We start from the raw sequence: 27,041 nt of genomic DNA, 5'->3' as shown, positions 1-27,041 counted from the left end.
TGTGATAGAGTTGGTTGTACACATTATGAACACCTTAGGTGTCAGGTCAAGCCCCTGAAGTGAATATAAAAGAAGTAAGACACCGATGTGCGTGGCAGTAAAGAGCTGAGGAGATAAGTTGGTAGGATCCTTTAAAGGTTAATCTTATATTTAACACTTTTGAATACAAATAAAGAGGTTGCTTCAGGTTATGAGCAGTTACAGGGACATGTGTACAGTTAATGAACTCACATACATATATATTAGGGCTGGGCAAGTTAACACCTTGTTGTCTCGCATTTTATTTTTATTATTAATATTATTGTTTTTGAAAGTCTGTTGCTCACTGCCTTTGAATCAACCCGATATCACGGCAAGACGTGAACATGTGACGATTTACCATGCTGGGAGACGTGAAGATGTCACGATTTCGTCCCTTAAAACGTGACAGTTACACAGTATTGTTAACCCATGTTAACCAGTGGAGAAATAACCGGAAATGCCAAGCAAATGCTACCCCGACGGTCGGTTGTTATTGTAAATATTAATATAATAATGATTTATTTTTTAATAGTCACGCTCGATTATGCCAATTTTCTTGTTTCCCCAGCTTGTCGACACCTCTTTTAGCAGAAACAAAGGCTACATTAATGTATTAAATCGATGATAATCCATGCGTGTGGATGTGGAATTAACGGACGTGACGCTGTGCGATTAAGTTGCCAGGCAACAGCTTCGGTTGATGTTAATGTACAAACTCTTCAACTACAACCGTAGTTATATTTAAAAACATGTTAGAAGGCCTCAAGAAATACTTGAATGCAAATTAAAATCTAAATATGAAGGAATGTGTGTATAACAAAATACATCGGTGATAAACGAAACCGGAAACAGACAGGCAAGATCCTCAGCTCGATGATTTGGATGGTTTAGCCGCAATGCATGCTGGGATTTGGTGTTTACGTGATGTGAAATCTGAAAACTTTAAAAAAAAAAAAAAAAAAACTTTATTACGAGTGTGCTTGCTTTTCTCTTTGAAAGTCATCATATAACGGTATTGTAATACACGGTTCGGCTGCATTAAATATTACATATCTTCCGTAGTTCTCTATTTATAGAGCCCTGATGAGAAGACTTCTAGACAAACAGGAAGAACTTCCGCCAAAACTGAAAATGTGACGTGGATCATAAATATATAAGCAATTAAACAACATCTTACATTTCTTTTCACACAATACGTCTCCTTGCAGTATCAACACTAATTCGGCTGACTTTTATATTCACTTTTATAGATCCTATTGGTAGATAGGCTGTATTTACACCATAACGGTGCAGAGCTGATAGAAAGGTACACCTGGCGGTTAAAGCACGTTATTGAATTGTATCATTTTATTATTTCGTTTATCACCCATGTATTTTTGTTATACACACATTCCTTCACATTTACATTTTAATTTGCATTAAAGTATTTCTTGAGGCCTTCTAACATGTTTTTAAATATAACTACGGTTGTAATTGAAGAGTTTGTAAATTAACAGGAACCGAAGCTGTTGCCTGGCAACTCAATCGCACAACGTCACGTCCGTTAATTCCACATCCACACGCATGGATTAACATACATTTAATACATTAATGTAGCCTTTGTTTCTGCTAAAAGAGGTGTCGACCAGCTGGAGAAACTAGAAAATCGGCGTAATCGAGTGTGACTATTAAAAAATAAATCATTACGTCGGGGTAGCATTTGCTTGGCATTTCCGGTTATTTCTCCACTGGTTAACATGGGTTAACAATACCATGTAACTGTCACATTTGAAGGGACGAAATCGTGACATCTTCCCGCCTCCCAGCATGGTAAATCGTCACACTTTCATGTCTTGCCGTGATACCGGGTTGCTTTGAATACACATACAGACAAGCCATGGAGGTCACAGGAGGGGTGGGATGTTGATCAGTATTGGCTTAGGATGGGCGTCATCACGCGCCTCAACCAATGAGAGCATTTGGGGCGGGCCTAAGACTGCTGCAGCGCTCACATGAACCGAAACAGCAAAGAACTGGCGGGACAACATGGAGAAAGGTACGGAACTCTTACATGGACATTTTAAATCTCCTCCAGACGAGTTGATACACAAGTTATTGAGCCGTTTCCGCTCTACATCCTGAACTCCTCCCTTCGATGCAATGCACTTCCGTTTTGGCGGACTGGGTTTGTTTTGCTAGCTAGCTCCGTTGTGCCGACAAAGCACTGATATCGCAGAGACAAAGAGGATATAACAATTACAACATGAAGAAAAGTGGTTCGGGAACTACGTGTGCGGTAGTTGGTTGCAATCACTCGAGAAAGCACCTGAACGAGTGGTTAGATAGAGAGTGCTACGACCACAAACCAGCACCCAGCCATGTTGTTCATTAAATACAGATAAACACAACAAATACTGCATGCATTGTATTTTTTAATATTATATATGAATATTTTCATAGTGATGTAATTGTGTGGGCTGCTTTTATATTTTAATTTGTAATACCTGTTAGGATTAAACATGTGATCTTTCTTGTTGAAGCCATTTCTTTAGTTTCCTCTCAACAATTAATTAATTCAGTGTTATTTATGTTCAGTATGAGCTTAATATGAATGATGAACTGTGTTAAAAGAAATTGTAGCACTCTAAGGAACATATGAAATGCAATAATGCAATAACAGTGCAATAATGAAATTAAATTACATCAAACTTTATTTTCACTCAAACAGTACAGGCACATATGATATATTGTACAGCATAAAGAGATCATGTAAATTGTGCATTATGTAAACAACAGACAACTGTTGGCTCCTGTGGGCATGACCTAAATAAGGCAGTTTATTTTGGTTTTATGCTGGGCCACGTCGTCATGTTATCCTCCCGGTTTTGCACTGAATTCGGGTGGGGGAGAGTAACGCCATCTCCAGTCAAAGAAGTAGAATCGTGTTCCCAAGCTAGCATCACTGTTAGCATCGAAATCGCTGTGTTTACACCAGTGCCCGTCTGACTGTTTACATCGGTTTACACCGACAGACGCTGTGCAAAAGACTTCCGGCGGAAATGAAGTGCATTTGTGTAGTGTCATGGCGCTACCCGTGTTTTGGCGCGTAAACTTGTCTATAGAACCAGAGTTATTTGTAACCACTCCAAAGTTAAATGTTCTTATCACTGGACTCTGAGGGTAACTTGTTTTTCTCTAACAAACTAGATAAAAAGTTAATGCCCTGGACCTATTGAATTTTGCGCATAACAATGCAATTAATCGAAGAAAATCATGCGATTAATCGCGATTCAAATGTGTAATTGTGGCCCATCACTCATATACTGTAAATATACATATAGAAGCCGTATTTTTTCGGACCTACACATAACGAGTATATATAATTAACTTAATTGCACTTTTGAGAGAAATGTATGGTACTATATATTCGGACATTGCTCTCAAATTAAATGACTTGTATGAGGCAAGGTTATCTCAGCTGATATTTACTGATGTTAATTCCCCTCTATGCTTTATATTATTACTTTCTGTCTGTGGTTACACGTCAGAAATATTCTATTTGCTGTGCTCCGTCTCCTTGGTTTCTGGTGAGTAAATATTCACGGCTTACTTTTGAAATGAAAGTCTCGAAATATATTGTATTTGCCTTACGGCATATATACAGTATACAATAACATTCTAAGCGCTAAAATATTCTGATGCATTTCCTTCAATATGCAGTGAAGTCATTTAGTGAAAGCTTTTGGATAAAAGGTGCCGTTCAATTTAGAAATGTAATTCACCTAAGATGTGTCGCAGATGATAAAGCACCCAGTTCTTCACTGATACTGATAAAATACAGAACTATCAATAGCCAAAGCCTGACAACTAGACTAATAAAAAGCTCGTATTCTTCTACCAGTTCACTTCTGTAATTATTAAAGCTGTATTTCATTTTCTGGTACAATTGAACTTTCTAGCTCTTCCGCAGCATTCAATTTCCTACAAGAGTTTTCCTGGCTGACACCACAGGCTTTCTAAATGTATTTCTAAGTTTATATTCCCCAATTGAAATAAGGAACATTGAGTTCTTTCAGGAAAGTGAGGTGTGGCATTCAAGATGAAATATTGTTGCCATTTGTATTTCTTGTTTAAATACAGTAAATGGGCCTAATCATGCTCATTTTCAGGGTCATATTTGTGCCTCTACTGTAATTGTTTGCATGCTTTAATGTACAAAAAGGTCTTTATTTTTCTCATACTGCCTGTGCTGCAGCACCTCTTTTCACCCTCTGTCTGAAACCGGAGCCAAGTCTTCTCTTATTGGTTAGCTGGCCTGCTCTGTTGTTATTGGTCAACTGCTTAGACTATCAGGTACAATGTGTTGGAGCGCTAGTCAAAAGAAGTGGGAGTGCTACATAAGGATGTCACTATGTTAGGGAAGTAAAGAAAGGAGTCCAACGGAGGTGGGGGGGGAGAGAAAGACTCCCTTTGGAGGGAACTTTGGGATTTTAGCCTTTGCAGACCATTAACATGCACAAAAACCTTTATAACACAATACAGGGAAGGGAAAACCCCAAAAAGCATAACAGAGCCCCTTAAGATATTAAGCACACATACACATCTGTATCTAAAATAACCAGCTAACCTTTATCTAATGTCTCTCCAAATGACAGCGTTTGCCAAAGTGCCGCATTTGATGCAACAATTACTGAGCTATCAAACAGGTCAAACATTCAAACGGAAATCAAAGTCACATGTCGCTTTTACAAAGAATGATTTACAACCCACTAGTGACTGTAGAGGACATCAGGCTACACCATCATTAATCTTCTGAACTGGCAGACAGGCAGTAGTGCTGGTGCTTGGTACACATTAGTGCAAAGAACAGCCATTACTGGTACATCAACTGACCATTATCTATTCATATATTGGTTCGGCCATCAAATGTTTTGACTAATTGAATACTACCCCACTCTTGTATGTTTGCTTCATGTTTACTGTTTGATTGTGAGACCTTTTAAGGGATAAGTAACAGATGGTGATACAGCTTTCTTCATGTGATTGCTTTTAGCATTAATATTATAGTAACCTTTATTAAGACCATCTAAGGATGGCAATGTTGATTTGTTGGTTGGTCCACAACTTCGTTCAGACCAGAAAATATCTCAAGAACTTCAGTTGGTTTGTAGGTTTGATTTGCCATGAGAATTGGGACATATATCCATACTGCTCAAATAGTGGTTCCCAATTACTTTGTTGACTATTCTTTTAGTGCCAGGAGGTCGAGGTTTATATGTGAAAAGTCTGTTGGATAGACCAGGTGGTAACCTATAAGCAGTGCTTGAATTGGGCCGGTACTCACCGGTACGCAGTACCGGCACTTCTGATTTTTATCCATGTAGTACCGGCACTTCTTACTGAGTACCGGCAAGGTGCCGGTACTCAGTAAAATGCCGGTACTCAGCCGCCGGCAATATACGTATATATTGTGAACGCAACGCAGCGCAAATGTGGGTCTGACTCTGCCTCACAGAGGGTGACTGGCTGTCTACATGACGTGGCCTGCCGACATTGCCACTTACATACAGATCATACTAATGCCCTCGATTGGTCTCTGTGTGTCATTCAAGCTCGGGAGGGTGTGTGTTGGTGTATGTGTGGCGCGAGCGAGCGAGAAAGCGCGCGCACCGGTTACGTGTATTGTTGTTAGCATCTGGTGCTAGCTAGCTGCGCTAACGGATATAAGGAGCTTTTTCAACAACAAGGTGGAGGGAGAGTCCTTTGCTGTCAGACTGAGAGGCTGATAACTACAGCTCTGGTGAGGTAAATTACTCTCTGAGTCTTTAGATAGTTAACTTAGTTTAAGTTATCTCAGTGGGTCTCAAACGGTTCGGTCACCATTTATGTAAACACATATTTCCATTTGAGGGGGTAGTGATTAGTAAAATATGCATGAATAATACAAACAAAATGTTAACTAGGTGAAAAAAGGTAAGATAAACTTGTTGAGAGCTAAAACTAGTCTTTGCTGTTGCCTCAAAGAGGAGCAGGGGGGAGAGGAGGGAGACAGGAGAGGCCGATTCAGGAGCCCAGACACACTCACAACTATAAATGAACCAAAAACAAATAAATAAACAAGTTTCAATGTTTTTTCATATTGGATATTGTATGTTATTGGTTATGGCCATGTACTTATGATTGTATGATTATTTAAATGTATACATTTTTGTTTCATATGGGTGTAGTCTCTTTATTTCCCCCTCAAAATGCACCAGATTGATGCATTTAAGTCCAACATTTAAAAAAATATCTTACCGGGGGAGCATGCCCCCGGACCCCCCTATAGGATTTGAGGCCCGGCCCCACTGTTCCCAAATAGATTTGCAATTTTTTTTTAAATAGTAACCCATCTCCATATGTTTCTTTTTGGGTAATAGATTTAAACTAGAGGGCTATCACTTTGTGCAGCAACGCTATTGACAAATAAATCCAGCAAAATGGCACAAAAAACTGGTAGTGGCCTCAGGGACAAGGAGTCATTTAACCAGCCAGTAGGAGTCAAGCTTTACTTTCTTTTATATCCATAAAGAAAAAGTAAATCTTTTTACAGTTGTTTCATTATGGATGTTGAGAGGTATCCATATATCTCTTCATTTTGCTCTCAAATTGCACCAGATTGATGCATCTAACTTCAATATTTAAAAAAAAATGTTCCTGGGGGAGCATGCCCCCGGACCCCCCTAGACTAGAGGGTGTCAGGTCCACTCCCCACTTATAAAAATAGCACTTTACCACTGCACCCCCTCTAATCTCAGATGCACCCTGAGTCATTTTGTTTAAGTACAGTGAGCCTTTCTAAAATATACAGTAAAGAGACAAACCCACCAGCATTATAGTATATACTATGACTTTGTGCCAAATACTTGTTGCTGATTTAGAGTACTGGCACCTTTTTTATTCCAATTCAAGCACTGCCTATAAGTCATACATGAGTCAAATGATATAGAGGTCTATGAGAAAATTAACCATCTTTCACTTAATGAATTACCTCTGGATTTTCTTTTGCAATGAGATAATGGTCTCAAACGCTAGTGTAACGGCTTTTTTGACACATCACAATGTAAATAAATTAAAATATAGTCCCATCTAAAGTAAAATAGACATAAAGCAGGATATGTTTTAGGGTGGGTCTACCTTGTGATTGACGGATATTTCCGCCTTAGAACTTCCTCTCACAGTGCATGTTCCGTTCATGAAAGTTCATTGTGCATCTAGGTTGACTTTAAATGTCTTGTTAACTATTTGGTTGTAAAATGCCGCAACCTCTCTTCTGGTTGCAAAAAATTCAAATGTCAATCACCAAGCACTAATTTGTTGGTAAAAAAACAAATTGAGGCTTAAAAACCATAGTCCACTAACCAATGGGGGACAAAATGGTGACTTTGTCCCACTCTTTTATACAGTCTATGGGAAAGGCTCAAGGTCTTATTAAAAAATAAGGTAGTGCAAGTGACAATACAAAATTGATTCAAAAAGGTGTTCTAACACTATGGAGTCTTAAGTTTGAATTATACCTCAAAGCATGAAGTGAAATCAAATTATCTTAAAGCAATACATTATGTATTCAAAAAAGCTTTATAGTGTGTTTCTAGTGCTTTTACTCTGCTCTGAATAGAGAACATCGTGAGAAATCTGAGACGGGAAACCAAGCCTCAGCAATGCAGAGTAGATAAAAGTGATGAATGCCACCAGGTTCAAATGATTTCAGGTATATTAACGCTAGTGAATTAATTAAATATTATGGGTGGAAAAAGGCAGTGCGTGGGTAGGTTTAATAACAAATTCATCTGAAATCCCTTGAATATCATGATGATTAGAAATATAGATCTGAGTTTTATGTTGACCGGCTTTTGTTTGCCATTCTTCCGTTTGTGGTATCAAGGTTGTATCAACTGTTTAAAAATACGTAAAACCCAGTAAAGGAGCCGAGAAATGTACTGTAAGTGTAAGTCTATCAATCAGATATTTATAAATGAATCACTGAGTGTTAACTGCTTCGCCCCTGCAGTTTTGTTGGCATGTCCCTTATTACTAACTCAAACTGTCCAGCACAAGATGTCTCCAATTAATGCAATGAGGCGTCCATAAATAGTGGCATTTTGGATTTAAACATGTTCCTTAATGTGTGTGATTTAGCCAGAATGAACATATGGGACAAGCAGATACCAATTATAATCGGATGGTATCAAACAGTGCCAAAAAGAACGAGTTATCTGACTCAAAAAGCTATTAAAGGGTAATAGGGAAAATCTACAGTTCAAGTTGTTAATGCAAGTTTGAATGCATCACTGCAAACATTTCGGCTGGAGATTTATTGGATCTGCCAGATCGGCCGCGGTGGAAAGATGCTGAGGTATGTGAAGACATAAAGTTTGCAATCCATGGTTTGCATGACAACAAAGCACAAGTACGACAGGGGTAACAGTCTGGAGACTGCTGACAGATCACAAACTGAATTTATTGTTTGGAAGTTAGCAGTCATAGTGTTCGGAAGAAAAATCCTGCGGGACAAGTAGTAAAAAAGGTCCCAACGGTAGAGGGCAATTTTTACGAGAGCAAATGAGAGTGAATAGTGAAGGGAAGCTGTGGGAGACCAGATATCATTCAGAGGTTGTTATGTGAATTTTTTTGAAGGAACTCTTCCAGCAGCTGTCACTTTATTGTTCCAGTGCACAAATAAAAAAGAAATGAGAATCAGTATCATGATTAACAGAATGGAATCAACTGTGTAGTTAATAAACCTTCATGGTCGCTTTTTTCACATTTTCTTAAAATAGAACCAATCCAGCACATGTTCATCAAAAAAACTGAAAAGACTGAGCTACCCTTTGCTGCCCTGTCTGCTTCTCCACTGTCTCTACATCAACATGTAGCAGCTGTGCTTGGCGTTCAGCGCTTCCTCCTCCAGCAGAGTGATTATGACAGGCTGATTGGTGTTTTGTTTTCTTGGGGATGAGAAGATCAATGTGGGGCTGATAGCGAGGCCCGGGCCTGGAGCGAAGAGGAAGGATAAGAGAGAATAGGGATGAGACCTTGTCTCTTTCCAGTAGGATCAACAGATTTTAGGGGGGAGGAGAGGATCGGGTTAAAAGCACATGATTGAACATGGGATGGAGCTGGGAATTTGGGGGTGGGATTCTAGCGGATTTTAAAGGAGGAGTGAAAGTGATGGACAAAGAAAGAGTTGAGCTCAGGAGGAGGAGGAGCGATTGAGAGGAAGATCCAGGTTTAACAGTACAGTAGAATAGATGGTTGGGGATTAACATTCTGTGACTGTCTGTGAGCACTGGGATAATCTGTGGGGTCCCGCTGAGCGCTGCAGGGGGGGGGGGGGTGGAGGCCTACCGCTAGGCCTGTCATTGCAGACTGTATGTGTGTGTGCTCATGTGTGTGACAATCAGTCTAGGTGTGGTAGGTGAAATGAGGAGCTGATTCCAGACCGCCCGCCATGCGGCTTGATGGGTGACGAGAGGCGGGCGTGGCCCCGGTTATTTTCTCCAGGTGTGACGGTGGCCCTTTATCCAGGGTCAGTTTATCTCCACTCTTTGCTTTTCCACTATGAATCACAAGGGGGGAAATCTCAAATCCAGCATATTAAGTGCATACTTTTTTTTCCCTGTACGCAATGAGGAGGAATCAGTGGATAGCTTCGTGCAGAGTGTTAATCCATATTGATTCTTGCTTCATGCTGGCTCATCGAATGGAGCAAAGCAACGCGGGGTACCACACAGCATGGCTAGAAATTGCGTGGCATTACCTTGCAAGTCTCTGCGGGCCAGTGTTTGTTTATGTGTGAAGAAATCAAAACAACTGTGATAGGTCATCGCCTTCTGCATGCTATACTTTTAAAGTTGGGGGTTGCAAAAGAAAAGAAAACACTCCGGTCCTTCACTTGCACTCGTGCAATTTAGTGGCATATTTAGTTAACTCCTTCCTACTTGGCTCTGTATGTGCCCATGCATTTCAAGTATGGTCACCAAGCTCAAGTCAGGACATCATCATGTTTTTTTCCCCACAAAATCCTCCTGTCAGAGCCCCATCATTATAAAACTCTTTCCAAAGGCATCCAAAAACTCCTTATGCCAGGTAAACTGATCGTAATTGGTCAAATTACTGACATTCTTATGAAAAAGGTTCCCATCGGTGTTTATCTATAAAGCCTCCTATAATGTCATTAGCCTGAGTTTGAGACCCCTCATGTTGAGCATTTATTGCATTGCTATCATTTGCATTCAGGGAGCTAACCCCTTTGTTCAGCCACTTCCAAGCCAAGAAACAGGTCTTGTTTAGCAGAGGAGGGGAGGGAACGCTAGCACTGATGTCAATATCTCTGTTAAAACCCTTTCTTCTCCACTCAATACTTGCTTTAATAGGTTGGCTTTGTTTTGCGAGGAGTCAAATGGGAGGAAAGAGAATAGATGAGTAAATCTATATTAGAGTCTCTAACCTCTGATTGTGCAACTCCTCTTGTTTTGCCACTTAATGCTCGAAGCTGGCTAATCATCAGACAAGTATCCGACTTTATCTCCCATCTCCATAAGCGGGCATGGGGACAGCCTGGCATCTCAGCTGGTCCCAAATCTCCCTTTCTGAACCCTTTCCACGGCTAAGCCAAGTATCAGTTGTACAGACAGTGGGGCTCAAGCCCAGGGAACAAAGGAGTACGACTGCTTGGATCTTGATCAGCTGTTTTGGTTCTGCCCTGTTCCTACTGTGTTGAATGTGAGAATAGCCACATGAGAAGTTTATATTGGTCATCATTCGTCTCTCCATCCAGATTATAACGCTAAAAGCTTTGCCAACTTCATGCAAATGTGTACTTGTCCAACCAGTTCCAATCAATAGTACACCCAGGTCACCTTTACTCTGAATCAATGGGTCAGACTAGACCACCCCAGCCTCTGTTCAAAGTGATCCCTTTGCAAAGTCATAACTATCTATTTTGAGGCAGGCTGCAGCGAGTCACTAAAGTCAATAACAATACAAACAATGCATAAGCTGATTCCTGAGATCAGTTACAGGGCCATTCAAAGCAATTATAATAGATTTGTATCAACTAAAGACAATGGCCATTCCATTCAGGCCTCCAGGCAAAATGGAAAATCGGCTTTGTTGATACATCCCTAAGTGGTATACTGAAATGCTCGGAATTGAATGTCAGTGAACTATGGCTTGACACAATCACATAATAAGGAATTAATTTCAAGTAAAAGTTACCAAAAGGTGATTCAAAATACAGAAAAATGCTTATTTTGCTCTTGCCTGCTATTTCAGCAACATTTTTGCAGGATAAGAGCACCACTATATTGCTGCCCTTGGTTAGTTGACTGCCGCAATCCTGTTCAAACCTCCACTCATATTATATGAATACTTAAGTAAAAAATGTAGGCAGATATTTAGGCTAACGGTATGAAGAAAAAATATTATAGTATAATATTTAAGAATGAACATGAATAGAGTCAACATCTCGGCCAGGTTCAGGACTGCGCATTTGAAATGGACACTAGAAGGACAACTCAAGGGCGTAGACTACCGTCAAAGCTTTTCCATAAGTGAAAAGAGATGGTTCTATCAGCCGGTGATTTGGGCTAGCTCGAAAATGTAATGGATTCTTCTTTGGACCATGCTACACCCTTTCACCCAAGTGCATTGACATCAAGGCCAAAAGATTCCTAAAGACAAATAGGATAAAAATCAGAAACATAGAAATCAAACAGAAATCATAACCTCCTCAAAGCTGGACCTTGAGCATCCCTCTCAGTTCTGATGATATTGACACTGGGTCCTTCTGCCACTGTCATCAAATAACTTTTCACTGGACACCCCAGCAATGGACTATATCAAAACTATCCAGTCAATCAATATTAATATGCTCCAGTCACCTCTGGGTGTAATTAATGCCACCTGGCCCTCTGAACCTATTAAAAATGAATTCACCAATCACAGATCTGTATTGCCTTCCTGTTACTATCCAAAGACAGAGGGGAAATGTCATTGCTTGGTATAACACTGAGGAAAAGAACAGTGGGACATTTCCAAGAAAGGAAAACTTCTCACAGCATGTCTTTATTTATTCAGTGTACTCCAATCTTCAGTCTCAAGTCCTTTTGTATCTTGTCACAAGTCTACATATTGATTCAGTACTTTTGATTCTAAGCCCCATCTCTTTCTTCTTCAAACTCTCAAGCCTTTCGGGGGTGTGCAGCATTGTTAATTTCCCCATCAATCTAGCCAACCTGAGGTGCTCGGATCACTTCAGTAGAAGCACTTATTTGTCTGCTGCCACAGGACATTTCAAGCGCCTGGCTACTGTTCGCTTTTTAACCGTTTTATATTTTCTCTCTAAAATAACTACCTCCCATTCGATCTTCAACTCATCATTTTTGCAGACTGTGTGTGTTTGTTTGGTGAAGAGGCAGAAAAGCTATATCTGGCCCTATCAGAAATAAAATGTCAGGAAGCGTTCAAAAGGAAGATCTGTGTGTCTTTGCTCTGTATATTCACCTGATCTTTCAGCCTTTTGCTCTGCCAATATATCAGTAGGTTCTCTCATGTGTGTGTGCGCTCATGCTTCCTCAATCACAGTTTTTGTTTTGTTTGTTCATGCCTTAGTTTGCGTAGGCCTGTGTGTCTGCCAGTGTGAGTCAAAGACAAGAGTTTGACTTTTTTAACAGATTTCATTCCTGGCTTTCTTCTCCATTCTCTCTTTCAATGTTTTTGTTCCCTCGTCTTTTAGTTCTTCACACAACTGCTGGGTCTTTTCAGTTAGCTTCCCACCTAACTAAAGCAAAAGAGCATCCCATGGCCTTCTTAGGCCTAATATAAGAAGGAAATGTATCTTTTATCTTTCCCTCACATATATATTCTATGCCTCTTTTTCTTGGACAATTCGGCAGGTATATATAGAGAGACGATCAGGGCGAGCGCGTCTGTACCACACAACACACACAGGCATGTTCACATACATGATGCACACAGAACCACACATACATCTGTTAACAATTAGCCATAAGTTTGCTTGACTCTGTGTGTTAAGGGCTCATCCAAAGATTGGTGGTGTGGGATGAGAGCTAGTAAAAGTGAGAGATTACTCACCCTTTCCAATACACCTACGCATACACACACACACACACACACACACACACACACACACACACACACACACACACACACACACACACACACACACACACACACACACATCCGTACTCACCTCTTTTCCTCATACCTCGCCCTGTCTCTGTCATGCGATTAAAAACAAAATCCTATTTTGCGTTCTCAGGCCCACACATTTACACTGTGACACATTCAGGTGCATGTTATGAGTCTAACTAGCTCTGTAGCGGTGTCACATAGCCAAGTCCCTGCTTAGTCAGGCCACTTACACACACACACTCAAACACACATGCACACACTTTGCAGAGGCCATGTGTTGGGATGGTGATAGAGGGTTGGCAGTTGGCAGACAGACAGCAGACGCTGTTCTTCGACATCAAACGTCTCTGAGCAGAATCTCACTTTCATGCCTACTCTCTCCCTGTCACATACACACACAATGTCACGCACATACAAACACAACAACACACGGTTCCTCTGATCTTGCTGCCAAAACTCAAAGACTTGGAAGGACCAACACACATACACGAGCAGGCACATACACATCGACATATACCGGAGCAGTAAAAATTCAATTCAATTTCGTCAGCCATTGTTTAAACCAACTCTGTAAGATATACTTACAAGTTTATGTGTGGTTTGAAAATGATTCAAACTAGCTTTTTTTTTTACCCATTAGACAGAATCCAGACATTCATCATGATCCTATCTCTGGCAGACAGACAGATCCATACACATCAAAGCACAAACAGACACATTTACCATTAGCATACAGCCATAGACAGTAAATTACAAGTAGCTAGGCCACTGTGACGTCAACTATTGCTTTGTTGACTATTGTTTTAAGCATTTTAGTTGTTTATTTAAAAAAAAAAGTGACAATATTTGGTAGCATGGGTGTAACTGGATTGCGATAAGGCACGGCGTGGCAGGTACCCTAAGCCTAGCAAAGTGCATCCACTTTAAACATTAACTTGGATATTAATCGGGATACTCATTTTGGCTAGCAGAAGAATTGTTTAAAACAAAATGTACTTACCAGCAACAAGTAACAGACAAATCATTAGGGCATCTTCTACTACAACCAATGCTAAACAGCGCAGTGTTTGCTACACTGTGCTAGCAACCAAATTTTAGCAACATGTTAAACGCAAGCTAGCCATGCCTTAAAGCAGAAGCTGTTCTGTGGGTTTTACGAAACCAAACCCCTCACTAATGTTTTTTTATCTCAAAAGGTTGATTGTGGCACTGTAATGGGACTCTAATAGGTTCATGTAGTGTCAAAGCAAGCAGACTAAGGAGTGGATTGTGTGACTTTGGAATAAATCCCCAAAGCTAAACTATCATTTAATTAATTAGCTGATCATGGGAACTACAAAGAAATCAATTTGTATAAGCAATCTATATAATGATCCCCTTGAAGTATTACAGAGCAACTGCTTTCGGTCCTGTCTCTAAGTATTCATTATTACTCACAACATGAGGCCTAGTTGCAGTCTTCACTAATAATGTTTGCAATCAGTTATTTGGCACTAAAGACAATATAAAAAGTAAGTGCAGCACACCTCTTTGACCGCGCTGTAATGTTGTCATCCATTAGAACTGTGAAAGTGAGCCAGGACACTTTGTTGTTTTTTCTCACATTTCTCCATGGCCTTTCTAAAGCTATTTCACAAAAAACGTTATAGTTTAAATATATATGTTTCTTGCATAATCAAATTAGACTTTGGTATCGACCCCATTAGAGAGAAATCGGCAAGAAAGAATTGAGAGTGATGTAAATGTCGTGATTAAACATTGACTTAGCTCCGCTGAATAATGTAAAAGTCTCTCTCATCTGTGATGGATGAATGGTAACAGACAGTGATAGAGAGTGGACTCAGACAACAGACATGATGGAGAGATATCACATAGATATGATTGATAAGATTAAAAGTGATTCATCGACTCTTCTTGACCCAGCGAGAGCTGCAAATTGAGCCACGGGTGTCGAGCTAGCGAAGGTGAAATTGACTCCTTATGTCTTGAGAAAGTTTAGAGAAGGACTCCTGAAATAAATCTGAGCCAGAGGAAGTGAGCAAACCTGCCCACAATGCACTTCTGTTTATTGAGCTTCACGGCATCTGTCATCACATGGGAGCCAGCATTAGCCACTTGTACACACACACACACGCACGCACGCACGCGCACGCACGCACGCACACACCACCATCAGATCCACTGTGCTCACACAAACTGCTTCACCTTGACAGTGGGCCGACTTAAGATGCAGTATTGATTCAAAGAGCAGCTGCACTTTGTGTGATGTATGTGTGGGTCGAGGATTGGGCCATATTTATTCAATGCTGTTTGCATGCATGTGCAGTGTTTGTAACCGGCCTCTCCTCTGGAGAAAGTTGGTCGGCCCCTCTGCCCTTCAAAGTCATTTGGAATTCATCTGCAAGTCTGACCCTGACAGCTGTTTGTTTTTTCCTCTCTGGAGAGAGGAAAAGGAATAGAGGGATGGCGAAGAGGGGGGGGGGGGGGGGGGGGTTGGGGGTTAATGAGTAAGAAAGTGATAGATATCGGAGAGGACAGAAGAAGAATGGAACTGAGACTTGGCCAAAAACTTGGTCTGGAAAACAGTGGAGGACTGTTTCTATTCCCGCGTTAGTAGTCTCAGTGCTGTTTGGCTTGTTGAGCATTTAGGACACACAAGACAATAAGTGGAGCTCTGAGCGCCTTCCATTAGCATCCCTCATTGGCCACCCGCTTGAATGTGTTGAATCTGTGCAACAGCATGAATGCAAAGCGAGGCGAGACAGCCAAAATAAAAAGGACCCTGTGAGCAAAATCCCTCTGGGTAAATATAGGTTTTTGATCAAACAAGAGCAAAGTATACTGAAACAGCATTTCATCTGGGATCAGAGCAGTAAAACATTTGAAAGCCTCTACAGCTAAGTGCGATGAAGAGGAACACCTTGTGGGATGAAGAGGTTTTGTCTTTCCTCTGCGTTGGGTGTAGGTTTAAGGGGGTGAGTAAATGGACACAGAGGAGGAAGGATGCTGGGAGATGATGTCTGGAGAAGGAGGTGCAGGGCAAGTCGTAGGTGAAGGGATAGTGGGAGGGGGGGAGTAGGTGCCCCAGGATTGGATAAATCGTCTGAGAGGAGAGGAGTCAGGGGAGAGGTGCTATCCTATTTTTACACCTCTCCTTCCGGGAGCCCCTACTCTCTCGATTTATCCATCATATTGACAGTAACCTCCAAACTCTCTCTATCCATATAATATCCTCTTCTTCTCAATGTCTTCTCTATTTCTTAAATAATGCCAAGGGTGTAAATGAATTAACAGACTGGACGTTCAGCAAGCCTCTCACATTGAAATTGCTTATTGACTAACAATGACTGTTTTAAGCATGGACCATTCAGCCAGACAATGAGCTCATGCGCTCCCAACATTTACAGCGCTTCCCCATCCAGCCGATTCCTCCTCCTCCTCCTCTTCCTCCTCCTCCTCCTCCTCTTCCTCCTCCTCCCAAGTTCTGCTGTCTTCCTCTACGTTGTCACAAGCAATTAATTTGGCCATAGCTTGTGTCTATCGATCTGTGTGGCATTGGCATTGTAATCTATTCAGTCTGGTAAAGAGGCAGCATTCATGCCCAGAAGAGAACCAACAAAGGACACACACTTTTACAGCATTGTTCCCTTGGAAGTACATGCATGCTGTCCCTCGGTATCTTCTCTTGTTACTGTGTGTGCATCCTTAAAAATAATGCACATCCTTCAACTATATTGTTTGTTGATGGATGGACACAAAAACTTTGATTTGAGCCCAACATTTGAGAATGTGTGCCTTGGAGTCACACAGGGATACACAAAAGCTCTGTATTTTGTTTGTACTGTTCTGGTTACTTGACAGGTTTGTTGCAGCCCTGCTTATGTGTGTGCTCTTTGTTGGAGTCTGATTAAATTCCCCATAGAGGGATTCATCATCTTTAGCAGGCAGAATAGAGAAAATTACAAGCCCATCAATCCTTGTGTTTGATCTCGCTCTCCTTTTCTCTCTCAGTGTCTTTTTTGCCTTCTCTATTCTATGTATCCAAGCTTTGATTCTCCCCCAGCCCACCGTGTCTGATGTTGGGAGGTCATTTGTCTCTATATGAGAGCTGTCCTTCCCTGCTCCTGCTATCTGGCTCCTCATCATCATCCAGATATGTGAGATTTGGCAGGCTGTTGTCTCTTATTTTTGTGTTTTTCTTAGCTCTTTTCATTAAGGGTATTTACCTTTATGTATGCCTCTATTGAACCCTTATTTCTGCACCCATCTTTTATTGTTATTCTGTGTATGCTGAGCCCATGAGTAAAGTGTTACACCCAACCTCTGCCATTTATCATAAACACTTTTAAACAATAATTCAAGCTACGCAATGTATGTTAATTAATGTAATCACCCACACCTGCTTGACTGTGGTGAGTTTAAGGCACTTTGTTAGTGAACCATTCAACAGCTATTCCCAAGTTGTAGGAGCCACTCAAAATGAAAGAGGCAGGATTTATTTTCATTTTTATCCAGTCCCCGTCAATCTTGAACACATACTTGTTGGAGTTAATCATCTGTTACCTGACTGCATGTTAATTAATTCTGATGTGATTTGGGGTTTGTTTGTCGATCCCCCAGGCGGTTTATACGGTTATTACTGCGAGTTATGAAAAGGAATGCTGAATATACGGCGGTTGGATATGTATTGTGAATTTGCTCTACTTATTTCCTTTATTTCGACATTGTTTGGGATCACACACTTTTGGTGGCTTCCTCACAGTTTAACACTATTAGCTCTGTCAACACAAATATCGTTGTTGATGTTATTAGCATAGTTAGCGTTGTTAGCTGCTCTCGTTCTGCTTAGCCGTAGCCATGGTGAGAACCAATTGGAAGCAATCACTCTGCTCAAAACTCCAGGTGACAACCTTTCACACTGAGAGAAGTATCCCCCTGAGTTTTAAACTGTCAGCTCTGTCAACACTGTTTTTTTTTTTTAACGCTATCAGCAATGTTAGCATCGTTAGCTGCTAGTCTTCTGCTCAGTCGTAACCATGGTGAGAACCATTTGTAAGCAATCCATCTGATTAAAACGTCATTTTTAGAACCTTTCAGCATTGTTGTGCACCAAGTTAGAAAATATTGCATGTTTTATGTACGGTTTCCGGAAAATAAATCCCAACAGAGAACAAAGCGATATTAAACTTTGAAGAGGTCTTTGAAACCTGCTATGTGAAAAGCACTATCTATGGAGGTTCATCAGAATCCATCGTGTTTAACCATGTTGTATAGCTGGAGTCCAAACAGAACTTCTCACAATTCTGTTTATAAATAATTCTCACAAAATATGGAAAATTCATGAAGTTCTCAAGCCAATAAAATAATAATTTGTAATTGTATTGACCTGTAAGAGAGGGCCAACATAGAAATCAAATACATGTATTTTTTATTATTTGTAATTGTTTCTTTCTTGAAGACATCCTCAACATATCACTGTTTTTATCCTAGTTAAGTCAAAACAGCCATATTCAATTAATTTGTTTGTTTGTTTGTTTTAGAAAGATCAAATGTATTCCGAAGGTTGTTTTTCTTATGTTTATTTATGGCTCCTGTGACCAAAAAGCCATGATACCTGGGTCAATAAAACTGTCAATCAATCGATTTGTTGCTTTGTGTGTGCACTTCCGTGTGCGTCGCCTTAACCTGTTTTAGGGAAATGTGCTTTTGTTAAAACAAAGGACATGTGAGTAATCTGGGAGATGTAAAGGTCAAGACGTGAGGCTCCCTGCTGAGAAGGCTCTCCCCACTCACACACTGCGAGGCGAAAATCGTCTCTCACTTGTCTCGTACCCAATCGCTGCTTTTGGCATCTCATGAAACACGACCCATCTGTGTGTGTCTGTGATGTTTGCTACTGATAAATGAGTGTGGAGATGAATACAGTCTGATGAATGTGCTTGTGAATGTGTCCGTGGTTCAGGGTTTATTTGAATTTGCAAGTTCCACAAAATACTGAAAAATGCCTCAAATTCCCTATATCCCAAAAATCCGCCTTAACCCCCATTTTTGCTTTTTTAATTAGATCACACTGACACCCTTCACTGCCTTGAGCATATAAGAATATGAAGTTTGCTCATGACAAGCTTTAAATCGGCACAAATCCTTTCTTTTAAAGTATTGTTTTTGCCATACGGAGAAAAGGATTTCTCTCTCTTGTCACATCAGCTTCAATTTAATGCATGTGTGCCTAGCTTTGTTTTCCGTTGTAGTTAAATTCAACAGTGTGAAAAGCCTCGAAAGTCACTTTTGGGAAACAAAAACATCTGCTAAATGGTCACATCTCACTCTCAGAGCCATGGCTGCAGCACGCTTTACCTGGTGTGTGGCTCGGCGAGTGCTCGCGTGCCTGCGTCTGTGTGTGTGTGTGTTTGGTAGTGCAGAAACCCGGGCTAACCCCCTCTGTGCTTCCCAATGTCCTGTCTCTGAAGAGCTATGACCATTAAGCAGCTGTTCACTTCTAAAGCCCCAGAAAAAATGAGAGAGCTGCGAGAATGCAAATGAGACTCGATATGCGCCAAAACTTTTCCGGAGGGACGCACTGTTAGGTCAGAGCAGCACATACAGTACACTACATGCTCTGGCACACGCACACACGCTCTCACAGTTACACATATGCACCCACGTGCAGCTGGGGAAGACTCTCTATTATGTAGTGCAAGGATTCCTCTGAGTATCAAATGATCTGGCTGTAAGTACATTTCTCGTGGAGTTGAAACGCACAGGCTTTAGATCTGATTAAACAGACTCCAGGTACTGCAATTTTTTACTGTTACCAACACTTTCAATTTGATGTAGAGCCTCTATTTGTCCTGTAATCGTTTGGTACACAGTCTATTAGGAGGTGAGGGTTGTTGCAAAGAAGGAGAGTATCACACTTTGCACCGAAACAAGGACATTGTTGTAGGGCATTTCACATTTCTTCATAATGCTTTTGTGTAGCTGTCCGTGGCCCTGAAAACAGTCTTGAAAGTGGAGGGAGGACAGAAAGTTGGTGAGGAGGGGGTGTTTTTTTTGTCACGAACAGCAAGCGAAGCACACTCGCTGATGATCTCCACGGGCTGGAGTGAGTCATCTACTGTAGTGAATGACTGTAAAGACTTCGACAAACGACTGAGAGTTTCCATGCAACAAATAAACAAAATGTGGTCGTAGGTTTTGATAAAAAGCACATTTCTAACTCAGTTGCGGTTCCTCTTTCCCTGAGATGTAATTAGTGTATGGCACAGTCTGCCTCTGGGTAATGAGAATATATAGTGAAAGGTATGAAGTATTATTTTCCTCCGTGCCCTCGTTTTATTTACAACTTCCAGCAGGCCGACACCAGGCCGACACTCATCATCCTTTGCCTCATGGATGGAAGAAATGTTCTTTATTTGCGTTTCTTTGCATGAACTTCCACTTTTGTGTCGTCAGGTGTGTGTGCTGCGTACTTCTAGTGCTCCCCCCCCTTAATAGGAGCTTAACCTTATTAATCACATTAGCGTGCTGAGGGTGGCTCCGGCGACACTGGAGGCGTGCTCACTCAGACACACAGACACACACTGAGACATGCGCACACGGGCAGAGGCATGTCAATCTGTCATTAGTTAATAGCTCATTAGCACAAGGTGATTAATTACTCTGGCAGGGTGTAGGCATGACAAGGAAAGGGTGTGGGGGGGGGAAAGAACAAGGACCAGGGAGACAACACTTTTGACGCTGAGGGAGAGTTGAGAAGAAGGGAGGAGGGGGTGGTGAAAAGAAAATGCTAACCTCCTCCCTCTTTCTCATAGAGCGGTTTCACCACTATCGATTCTGAAGCCTATACTGCAAGGTGTGTGTGTGTGTGTGTGTGTGTGTGTGTGTGTGTGTGTGTGTGTGTGTGTGTGTGTGTGTGTGTGTGTGTGTGTGTGTGTGTGTGTGTGTGTGTGTGTGTGTGTGTGTGTGTGTGTGTGTGTGTGTGTGTGTGTGTGTGTGTGTGTGTGTGTGTGTGTGTGTGTGTGTGTGTGTGTGTGTGTGTGTGTGTGTGTGTGTGTGTGTGTCCTGGAGGTGTTTTGCTGGGCTGTGTTTTTTACCTGTGTCTCGCGGGGATCAGCTGTAAAGGTTAACTAGTCTTTTCTTAAGCTTTCAGCCTCATGACAAATGACCACGTTGAACCCATGGGGGCACATTAAAGCACACGTTCTCTCTCCATCTATTCGCCTCCCACCTTTTTTTTTTTTCTGGCGCTCTCCCCCACTTCACCTGCTCTCCCTTGGTGCTTCACTTCAAGAGACAGGTTGGAGGAGGAGGAGAAACAAGAAAGGGGTAGGTGGATGGCAAGTGTAAGGGTGGAAAAGAACAAAAACTGTCACTGAGGGAAGGGGGGATACTTGGAAAATGTAAGAAAGATTCTATGTATGATAGCTTGCAATCCTTATCTTAGTTTTAGAATCAGAAAATAAGTGAAGAATTAAGAAAAGAAAAAGGAATATATTGAGTTAATCTGTATGTTAGGCCTAACAACAAGAGATGTAACTTTGTCTCATTCTGCTAAGCCTTCATTGTTCACCTTGGTCCTTGTGACCTTTTCATATTCTTCCTTTCTTGTTCCTTCATCGCCTTTTTCTTCTTCATACAGCCTCACAACCTTCATACTAAAGCATCGGTTCAATAGACTCTCTTTTGAATGGCGCTGAATGGAAGCTTCTCTGTATCCCACATACACGTAATATATACAGTTATACAGATATGGCAGGTAAAATAATCCTGAATGGCAGTGATAAATAACCCGTATGAGAAAATGTATCACTTTACGTTCACATGTGGGTGTGTGTAGGTGAGAGGGGTTCATGTGAGTGTGTGTACGTGTGCATGATGGAGTATTACAAGGTGTTGTCAAGAAAGCAATTTGTTTCTGTCTCAGATGGGTTTTTTTTTTATCATGACAAATCGACGGAACCTCATCTAGAAAAATCCAGCGTCTCCTCAATGCGCTCCTGCTGATTCTACCTGCGCGCGCTTTCAACTTTAATATGATGAAGTCATAGGAGAAAACCCCCTTGCCTCCCCCCTTGGTTCCCCCCTCCCCCCCTCTGCGGTAAATGGAACCTGAACACCTGTGTACGCAAGTGTGTGTACCGTGCCTTTATTCTGTGGTTACCTATGTGGTGGGTTGGGTCTGATTATTTTGATTTGTAGGCCGTTACTGGATGAACATTTTCTGGCAAATATTGTAACATAATCTATTGGGTGGCAAAGGACAACGTGATCTAATTTAAATACTTCTGGATTACTTCCAAATCCTATTTAGAAAATGTTGCACCTTTTGTGAAAAAAGTAGGTATTTGAAGCTGTGTGTGTGTGTGTGTGTGTGTGTGTGTGTGTGTGTGTGTGTGTGTGTGTGTGTGTGTGTGTGTGTGTGTGTGTGTGTGTGTGTGTGTGTGTGTGTGTGTGTGTGTGTGTGTGTGTGTGTGTGTGTGTGTGTGTGTGTGTGTGTGTGTGTGTGTGTGTGTGTGTGTGTGTGTGTGTGTGTGTGTGTGTGTGTGTGTGTGTGTGTTACAACATGTGTATTCAATGTTCTTGTTTCCTTTATCAAAATCCCAAAGGCCACTCAAATTAATCTCGAGATAAAAATGATCGAAGAATCCACTATATATTCATCATCATAAAAAAATAGAAGTAAATACTGTCAGGCCCTGGCTCAAGGACGGACTAAACAAGGAGATCACAAATGATTCATTTCCAATTAAAGTATATTTAGTTAAAATAACTAATTAAATTGTGAAGTCAGTTAATCAGCAGTGTGTGGGTGTGTGAACATGCATCAGTATATACTGTAAAGCAAAGACAAACATACTTGTAGCTGAGCAGTCAACCAAAATCAGGTGTCGGCCATCTTTCCCTAACCAGGGGAGTTGGGTCCGAGGCCTAGGGGCTGTCACAATACATTTGAGTTTTTCATAAAAAATGCTCAATTTAAAAGCCTTTTAACTAATCCTTCATGAATATATTCTAAATCGAATTGCATATTTTAGTCAATTGTCACCAGGGTTCATTATAATATGTAATCCGATTGTGTAATCAAACTACCCTACTGTGCATGTTGAGCTTACACACACCTACACACAGCGACTCTCGTTGAGGATGATAGATGGCGTGAGAGAATGTCACATGAAGAGGTAGAAAATGAGGCAGACAGCCATCCTCTGGAGTGGTGGCTCAGGGGCTGGCCTTTACCACCCCTCTCCTCCCCCCTCTCCTCCACCCCTGCTTTGTGTTAGCTATATGCTTTCACTAAGCTGCTCTTCAGTGTAGGCTACATTGTTCTCCTTCACTCTCAGATCACTGTCGGCTTTTATTTCAGTTCCATCATTCTTCAAGTAACCTTCAAGAGTTGGAGCGATGGATGGATGGCGTGATAATGGTGGTTTAAAATGGTTGCTAAAAGAAAGAGCACCTCCTAATTTATTTCGCATTAGCCAAGATGGTTTTAAATCAAAAATACCAAGGCATGTGATCTAGAACAATCTTAATTTCATCTCAACTTCAAATAGTGTCCCTTTAGATTGAAACATCTCGAAGTGATAAACAGCTTTAGTGATGCAGGGCTTTCTAAATGTCTAATGAGCGATTTAACTGATGTGTCAACTGCATACTGAGTGTTGATCAATGTGTTCAGTAATGAAGGATTATGTTAATACTCCAATATGTTGATGAGCTGGTGACGACCTCAGCCCTCCTTTGGTTGACATGTGACAGGATGTGTGCCCTCTGCTGGCCACTGCGAGGACCTCCCCTCACCTGGTGACATGACACCTGAGCTGGTGATTGGGAAGGGGACAAAGGGAGAATGAAACACACCTTTAGTGGCTAGTTTGACAGCTCTGGTTTAGCCTTGTTTTTATGTGGGGATAAATTATTTTATGGCATGTGATGTTTGGTTTCAGGTCAGGGTTTTGTCAAGGATGCTTCTGTTGTGGCTGTGCTGTTTGCCATTGTTATTTTCCCATTTAAGGACATTATGCGAACGTGAGCGCGCCCATGTGAGATCTGACATATTACTGGCTTCATCGCCGCAGTGTCCTCTGCCCTTCCTCCCTCCCCCCTTGTGCCTCTCTGCTTCACTGCCTTGTCTTCTCTCCTTTTACCCCCAACCCCGTCGTCCCTCTCCTTCCACCTTTTCCTGTTCCTCTCCTCTCTCCTCTAGCCACCCACTCCTTTCGCGCCTCCTATATCCCATTTGATCCTCTCCCTATCCCTTTTCCCCTTTCCGATTTGATGTGCATGCTTTGTCACATTCCCATGATTCTGTCACTCTTTCACTCTCCGTTGCTCGTGAGCTCCGACGCGTTCTCCCAACCCTGTTGCAACCTCCTCCTCCTTCTCCTTCTGTCTACCGTTACGTTCTCCCCTCTTTCGCTGTCTCACCTCTGCCCCTTTTTCCTCTCCCTTTGGCTCATTCGTTAGCTCCCGCCGTCAACCTTCCTCCCCCTCCATCTCGGTGGTGCGGCGCTGCTGGGAGAGAGAGAGAGAGAGAGAGAGGGAGAGAGAGAGAAAGAAAGAAAGAGAGAGAGAGAGAGTGTGTGTGTTGAGTCTGCTCTCAGTCTCAGCTGTGAGCAGATTGAGGATGGAGCCACAGTCGCATCTCTCCTTCTCTTCTGCTCTGCCTGCGACAGGCTGAAAGGCACTCTCTTTTTCACTCTCCTCATCCATCCTTTCACCCTAAGCCCGAGCTGGCCTTGATGTGTGACGGATTGCACCAAAAAAGGAGAGACAAAAAGACCTGCAGTCTTGATGAAAAACAGAGGGGAAAGCAGTGCAGGGCTCATCTTTTGTCCCTAAGTGTGTGGCGTTCCTCTCCTCAGCTACACGTGTGTCGATCCACGCTGAGAGAGTGTGTGTGCGTCTCCTGCTCCCTCTCTCTCTGTTTCCCTCCTCCGGCACGGGGCTCCGGATTGTGCTTCACTGCAAACACACGGGAGAGGGGAGAAGAAGAAGGGCAACAAGAGTGAAGAAGAACAACGGCGAAAGGGAGAGGCGACAGGCAGCAAGGACTTTTTAAACCAGAGGGTGGAAACAGGGTGCTAAAAGATTGAGAATCAAGAAAAGAGGACTCTTAAGGGAGCGGAGAGGAGTGGAGTGTGGAGGAGAGGAGATAAGGACAGAGGGTTAATCAGAAGCAGAGACAAGTACGGAGCGATGCATCACTCAGGCAACACCGGGAGAGCCAAGACCCTCTCTCACGAGACAGGTAAGACCCTCGGATACTTCTTTTCCACATTGTGCTGTACCCTCTTCAGTGAGGAACAATAGAGCGTGGCTGTAACTTGACTGTCTCCGTGTTCCCTCTCCTGTGGAAGGACAGCCGCTCATCTGAAAAACCTTGAATTATTTCTCAGTTTCTCCAGCCTTTACATCCTGGATTTGAATGCCTCGCTGTTATGTAGGTTATCCACGCATATGGCGCCGTGTGAGAATGTGCGCGCACGGTGCAGGCGGCGGTGATCAAACGGCATACATCTGTATAGAACTTGGCTTTGATGTGCGCTTGAAGTTATGATTGGCATCCGGGAATGTCAGTACGTGCTGTTTGAATTGCAATCCTGCAACCCCGCGTGTGTGTGTGTGTTTTTTTTTCCAGGTGCCCTTGTGTGTCCTCAGATTTCTGGTGAGCACGTTCCAGTTGATGGTAATTGCAGCGATTGACAGGTAGCTGATGGCAAGAAATGGACGGGACACGGGATGTCCCTGTTCCACTCCAATCCATAATTATTTCATGTGTGTGGTCCTCAATATTTACAAGGTTATTTCGAGGTATTTGCCTTTGTAATTCAATCGCTGATTATTTGATTGAATATTTAGATGTGATTTGATTTAAAAATCTGATTAGCTGTGAGCTCGTGCAGGTTATTTGGAGCAGCAGGGGTGGTGTTGTGTTGAGTGTGTTGATGTTTGACCTCAGGGAAAAGGTGAAGTGTGTCTCCGTGTTTGCATCCATGTGTGTATTTGTGATTTTCTGTCATATAATGGTTGTTTGATTGCTTTGTGGGTGTGAGGGGATTGCTAGCGCTCGTCAAGCTAATCAAACAGTTTCCCACAGACAATCACAACACGGCACACACCCCTCACAGCAGCCCTGACACATCTGCCTCCTATCTGAACACACATTATGAATTTACAAGCTAGACAGGCGTAATACGGGATTTTTTTTATTCTCGCTAAAATATAAAGGCAACATTGTCAAAGGAAATACAGGCCTTTCACATGCTCAAACTCACTGAACCGCCCACACGCATAAACACACACACACCCGTGAACACACACACACATCTGTTACATGGATCCAGCCCAGCGGTGGATAAATGTGCCTTTCTGATTGCTGCCACAGACAGGACGTGATTGGCATGGCAGACCAGGGAATTAGCTATGGTTTCCATGGTGACTAATTAGGAGGGTCCTGACTGGTATGTTTATGGAGACAGATGACAGATCGCTGGTTCACTTCCTGCTTTACAGAGCGGGTGGTCCCATTGGCTAGCGGGACCCCCTGCCATCTGAGACAGACAGAACCTCTGCAGGCCACCTCACACGTGCTCATCTGTCACCATGCATGCAAATATGATATGAAATTAATCCTAAACCAGCAGAGATTTGGAATTTTAGGATTCATTTTCATGCCGTATAACGTGTGTTCTAGGGAATGTGCAACACAATCACAAACACACTTACTGACTTGTATTGATCGAAGGCCAGTGTTTACTCTTTGTAGTGAGCAGGGTTCTACTTAGTAAACACCCCATGTGCTCGGCTATAAACACCCCAGAAGTACGCATATTAAGAGA

The 27,041-nt window shown here is 42.0% G+C and overlaps 1 protein-coding gene across 11 annotated transcripts in view; it reads left to right on the top strand.

The window, feature by feature from the left end:
• tenm2a (teneurin transmembrane protein 2a) overlaps window positions 1–27,041 on the top strand; it is a 220,585-nt gene that overhangs the window by 82,696 nt on the left and 110,848 nt on the right. Inside the window, exon 1 of one of the 11 annotated variants that reach the window (XM_079671452.1) lies at window positions 24,731–25,450. The exons of 9 other annotated variants lie outside the window; for them this stretch is intronic. In XM_079671452.1, coding sequence (XP_079527578.1) covers window positions 25,399–25,450 — 52 coding nt within the window. In that variant the 5' untranslated portion in view covers window positions 24,731–25,398. Of the gene's footprint in view, window positions 1–24,730; window positions 25,451–27,041 lie in introns of those variants that run through there. One more of the 11 variants, XM_079671444.1, reaches the window with a different exon arrangement.

Source organism: Notothenia rossii, assembly GCF_949606895.1.
Source record: "Notothenia rossii genome assembly, chromosome: 3".
NCBI lineage: Eukaryota > Metazoa > Chordata > Actinopteri > Perciformes > Nototheniidae > Notothenia > Notothenia rossii.
This window is presented reverse-complemented; position numbering and strand designations above follow the sequence as displayed.